We start from the raw sequence: 6,000 nt of genomic DNA on the forward strand, positions 1-6,000 counted from the left end.
GCACAACTGCTTTGTATGGAAGCAGTGTTTAAAACTCAAATCCAAGTTCTCTCCTCCTCACTTTCCAGTACAGCAGCTTTACTTTCTCAACTCCTTACGCACTTTCTGACACTCAGAAATGGCTACAGCTGGTAAGGTAGGTAGATAATACAATATGAGATTACTCTTGTCTTGTGATGTTTTTCAGAGTATAGTATATGTATTGTAGGTTTTATATTTGCATTTTTTCTGCAAAACATGACATGTAAAGGGAGAGACTGCAAATGGGGGGGAGAGAGAAATATTGCATGTCTTTTTCTTTGCAAACATTTCAAAACTATCCAGACAGTGTTGTGCAACTGTGGATATTAGCAAAGATGAGGGGTTAGGAAGCCAAAAAGGATCATGGTGGAAGCCCAAGAATTTCTTGCTGTTCTAAAGTGGATTTAAAAAATATGACCAAAGACAAATCACTAAATTTACACAAGTGTGGCAACAACAACTCAATAGTTCTACTATACTATACTACTATAATACTATACTATATATAATACTATAATATATAATAATATAATATAATATAATACTATACTATAGTATAACTCGGTGACACTAAATTTGCCAACCCAACAATAAATTATTCTGCTTTAATAAAAATGTATGTTTGCTAAATAATTGTGTTGACTTTAAACTGTTGTTTTTTATGTGATGTTTGCTTTTTTCAGGAGCAGCTGTATCAGAGAAATGGAAACTTATGTTAACATGTAATTCAGCCAATGCATTGAATATGTGAAAGCCCTTTGATTATGTTTGCTATGATGATTTGCATATCAATCTATTTGGCATTGAAATAATAGTGCAGAGGCTAGTGACTATGCATCTCAACTAGGCATATTAAATGCAGTGCTTGAAAGATTTCCGCAAACTGCTAAAGTGCCTTTCTTTAATCCGGCAGCATAATGCTTGTGTCACTGCACTGTAGGTCATCAAGTGCAAGGCAGCAGTCGCCTGGGAGCCCAACAAGCCTTTGGTGATAGAGGAGATCGAGGTTGCCCCGCCCCAGGCTAACGAGGTCCGCATCAAGGTGAGATACGTCCATTTTTAATCCCCAAAAGGTGATATGTGTTATATGTGTATGTGGAAGAGAGAGAGAGTGTGTATGCACTTGTTGGACACCAAAAAGAATGTGTGCGCGTCTCTACATGCTCTGTGTAGTCGTGCATAAACATGTAGGCTAGAAGACGGGGGAGCATTGAGTCCTTATGTGTGTGTTGTTATGTTAAAAGCCAATTCACAAATTATTGTGCGATCATAACGTGTATGATAATAGTGCCAGGTTAAGAAGATGGTTAGTGTGCATGCGTACAATACTAATACATGACCTGGTGAAACAACCTGATGTTACCCATTAGCTCAATACAACAAATTGCACAGCTTACACAGATTGCTTAGCTCTCAGCTGTTAGTTTAGCTCTCAGCTGTTAGTTTAGCTCTCAGCTGTTATTTTAGCTGGCAAATGTATTGAAGGCTAGCCAGCTCTGGCGGGCCACTGAATGCACTAAACTTGTTTACTTTAGACAGGCGCTCGCATCCTCTGCCATTAAGAAAAGAGTTCAGTCATCAGAGAGCCATTGGATGCTGCGGGCTGTGGTGTTATGCTTTCCGCAGGCCGCGGCCGCAATATGGTTGGGAACCGCAGTGGAACTGAGGAGGTCCATGGAGGGAGAGAGCAGAGTAGAAAGAGAGCGAACACATCTCTGTGTTCTGTTTTTATCAGCTGTGTTTTCACACCTAGGTGCAAAAGGTGCGATCAGGTTGCAGGAAGTGAGGGAGGATCTTGACACAATGTGTCGTGGGAGATTGAGTCCAATAGCTCAATCTCTATACTGTGAGGGTCCTAACAACAGTTTAATCCATTCACTTTCACTGTTGGTTTCGGAAAGGCACCACCTTCTGAGTTCCATAGTTAGAGAGTTTCTACTTTCAATGGAACTCATTCACTGCTTCAGCATGAGGAGAATTCCAAAGCCTACAGAACTTATGTTTGCTGTGTTATGATTTCAATTTCGAGTTCAGCTTTAAAGCAAGCACAATACCAAACTGTTCAAAATAAACAAGGATCAGTGTTTTCATTGTGTGGTTGTTGTCTTCGGTGCAGATTGTGGCAACCGCGGTGTGCCATACCGACCTGTATCATCTGTTTGAGAGTATGCATAAAGACGGCTTCCCAACAGTCCTCGGCCATGAGGGAGCTGGCATCGTAGAGAGTGTTGGGCCTGGAGTCACTGAATTTCAACCAGGTCAGTTAGAGCTTACAACCTTAACAACCGTAGCGTATCAGATTTATCTTTGTGACAGCAATGTCACTAAAGGGGACACAAAGACATAGTGGTGCCATTCAACCCAAAAAACCTGTTTCTCGTTTGATTTGTTTTGTAAATTGGCCTAAAAATCTTTTGACATGGCAATATTGTTTTTTAATTTCAGGAGACAAGGTCATTCCTCTGTTTATCTCCCAGTGTAGAGAATGTCGCTTCTGTAAGAGCCCAAAGACCAACCAGTGTGAGAAAGGATGGTGAGCTCACCTTTTTCTTCTCATCTCTTAATTTGCACTATGTCTCTACGTATGTCATAGTGCTCACTGTGTCAGTGGAGTAACTTTAGTTGGTGTCTGATGATGAACAGATTGTTTGGGGCTTTCGTTTTTTTGTTAAAAAACATTTGTTGCACCCTCTAATACAGTGGTTCCTAACCTGGGGTTGGGCCCGGACACCCCTGTGATCTTTGGTGCCCCCAAAGATCGCCAAGATTTGTCTGCTCTGAGGCTGTCAACATTTGATTTGCACATGTATAATTAAAATCACAATAACACACTTACTGGATACAAATACTATTTAAAAATGTATGTTTTTTAGTCCTAAAATCAGTAGGATACATGGTAGGCCTCTTCACTTTCAGCAGGTCAGATAGTTATCTTATCCTTGTTTTTCCTACTATTTTATGAATAAAACGTGATGACGTCAAACAACATTTGGGGATGTTTAGCTTTCCGTAGATACAAGTAGGGAGGGCTTCAAGGAAAAAAGGTTGGGAATCACTGCTCTAAGGAAACAGGTTTAATGCAAAAATTATAATACAAAATTCTCTATTCAGGGCTGCTGATCGTTACGATGTGATGTCAGCGACAGACTCTAGGTTCACCTGTAAGGGAAAGAAGGTGCTGCAGTTTGTGGGAACCAGTACCTTCTCTGAGTACACCGTGATTAACCAGATGGCTGTGGCTAAGATCGACCCCGCTGCCCCTCTGGACAAAGTCTGTCTCCTTGGCTGTGGGATCTGCACTGGATATGGAGCAGCAGTTAATACTGCAAAGGTGTGTATGTTTGACTGTCGGGGATAGTCCAACATTTTGAGGCTAATACCTGCTGTGATGAATTCCCCCCACATCACTCAGCTAAACATCAGACATTGGATATGAAACATACTAACTATTTAGGGAGAACTAGTGTTTTAAGAAATTATTAAGTGCAACATAAAGAGCCATGTTGATCAAAGTCTGTTATATTTTAGGTGGAACCGGGCTCCACATGTGCCGTGTTTGGCCTGGGGGCTGTGGGTTTGGCTGCAGTCATGGGCTGCAAGGCTGCAGGAGCAAAGAGGATTATCGCTGTTGACATCAATCCAGAGAAGTCTGAGAAGGCCAAGGTGTTCGGAGCGACCGACTTCGTGAACCCCAAGGATCACAGTAAACCCATCAGCCAAGTTCTGTCTGCCATGACTGATGGTGGAGTGGACTTCTCCCTGGAATGTGTCGGGAATGTGGGAGTCATGGTGAGGCAGAAAGAGAGGTTTCAGAAATATTTGAACACGCTCAAATGATTGGATTACAGGTACCGGCTGTTTATACTTATCCTGGAAAATCCAGTTTTTGTCATAGTACACCTGCAACATGTAATAACATGAACAACAATCTAAAATGTACTTTACTTTTATCCTTGGGGCAATTAAAATGTTTAATGTCCTATTTCCCTTCCAGTTGTTCTTGTTTTGGTTAATTTATCTGCATTAAATTTGAACTTTCTACTATATGTATATATCTAATGTATTTCAGAGGAAAAATAAAAGTTGAATTATATTTTCTGAGCTTCTCTGCAGATTTGAAATCCTGTGGATACAAGCTCACTGATCTCACACAGTCTCCGCCCTCTACTGTACTCTATGGGATATACTCTTCAATCACGAGTACCACTGATATTTTGCAAGTAGTCGGCTAATCAGGACGTGCCTACCTGAATACGTGCGGTCCCTCACACATCGCTGTCTTTAATCCTTTTTCTGTGTCCTGGCCTTATCTACTGGAAGGACCTTCACGATTACTGCTTTGAGTGCCTCGGCGCAGACCACGGAAGTGATATCTTCACCAACCGATGCAGCACTCACTACCTGCTATGTTTCTCCCCCACGCAGCAAGTCCCTGGGCACACAAGCAATGGCCAAGAAAGCAGCTTTATGCCTTGCAGCTCAGTCTTATCTCTCCCCTGTTGGAGAGAGTGAGACAGGAGCAGTTGTTGTTCAATCTGGTAGCCCCAGGTCACCACTCGGTGCTGTGGTATGTAGAAATGACAAAGATGATGGTGGCCAAATCCTGGACCATCCCCCGGTTCTTGGGGGCTCTGTCTCAGGATGCAGGTGCATTAGGTGCGTTGCCCACTCTGGGCCAACCTCTAAGTGTCAATATGGCGGCCCTTGTAGAGTTGGTGCTCACTGTTCTAGGCTTGCCACACCAGCATGCATTGCGATTCCACCGGAAGCCTGAAACTCCAATTCCGTCTATAAGAAACAGGGCAGTAAAGCAATGCAGTGTTTTTCCATTACAGTTCATCCTAATTCCTGTGGGCGAATGCATACTCGTGATTGGAAGAGAGTATAACCAATGAATCAGTGGAGGGCTCCACCTGTGCAAATGTAACTAGGATTACAATATCATAACCTTTGTTTCTCTATCTAGCGCAGTGCCTTGGAGTCTTGTGTAAAAGGTTGGGGTGTCAGCGTGCTGGTTGGCTGGACAGACTTGTCCGACGTTGCTACCCGACCCATTCAGCTCATCGCTGGACGCACATGGAAGGGCTCACTGTTTGGAGGTCAGACGCCCCTCTGTCAAATATGACCATCCCTACTAACTAATGACACACTAACTGTAACTGTCACATAATTCATTTTTTGATTGGTTATCAATCTCAAGAGGGGGGGTCTTTATAGTAATATGAGCAACAGCCTGCATCCTTTTCTTGTTGACTGGCAACCGAGGCATTTTTCATTTGTAAGGCCTGTTAGTAGCCGGTACAGCGATAAGGCTTAGTGGAAATGAAATCCCCTCATTTTACCACCACTACCTGAGCTGTGACAGTGACCAAAAGACTGTTGACTGGATCTCTGCAATCGTTCAACCAGTATTATTAAGATAAGACTCTATTTGCTCTTATTTTATTATGTGTGTGTTCTCTGTGGCTCAGGATTTAAGAGTAAGGACGGCGTACCTCAGATGGTTAAAGCCTACCTGGACAAGAAGGTGAAGCTGGATGAGTTCATCACTCACAACATGACCTTGGCCCAGGTCAATGATGCCATTGAACTGATGAAGCATGGCAAATGGTAGATTTATACTTTATCCACCATTGATAATTTACCAACCAGCTATTCAGACAAAGAATTAACAAGTGCAAGTCCTCTAATGTCTGTTTTGTTTTTGTTCCACAGCATCCGGACGGTCCTGAGTGTTTCTCCACAATAAGAACACTTAGTTGCTTTCAATGACACAAAAATCATTCCTGCAGCTAGAATGCTGTACAGAATTTATACACACTATTCGTAAACACAATACAATGCACATAGTAAGATGATAATAATAAGATCAAATTATGCACAGTATACATGCCTGACATATTGAAAATGTTATTAAACTAACCCTGCAGTCTAAAAAAAATATTAAAATCAGTACTTAAGTGTGAATAAAAGTAAACT

General features: G+C 42.0%; 1 protein-coding gene across 1 annotated transcript; it reads left to right on the top strand.

Annotated features, from left to right (window-relative positions):
• The first annotated feature begins 62 nt into the window (after positions 1-62).
• Positions 63-6,000, top strand: LOC115027285 (alcohol dehydrogenase 1-like). The gene is made up of 9 exons (XM_029460515.1): positions 63-136; positions 962-1,063; positions 2,138-2,279; positions 2,467-2,554; positions 3,133-3,352; positions 3,550-3,810; positions 4,988-5,120; positions 5,493-5,631; positions 5,737-6,000. Exons 1-9 carry the CDS (start codon positions 119-121, stop codon positions 5,768-5,770), a joined length of 1,137 nt encoding a protein of 378 aa, XP_029316375.1. The 5' UTR covers positions 63-118; the 3' UTR covers positions 5,771-6,000.

This window comes from Cottoperca gobio, chromosome 22, assembly GCF_900634415.1.
Source record: "Cottoperca gobio chromosome 22, fCotGob3.1, whole genome shotgun sequence".
NCBI classification, from domain to species: domain Eukaryota; kingdom Metazoa; phylum Chordata; class Actinopteri; order Perciformes; family Bovichtidae; genus Cottoperca; species Cottoperca gobio.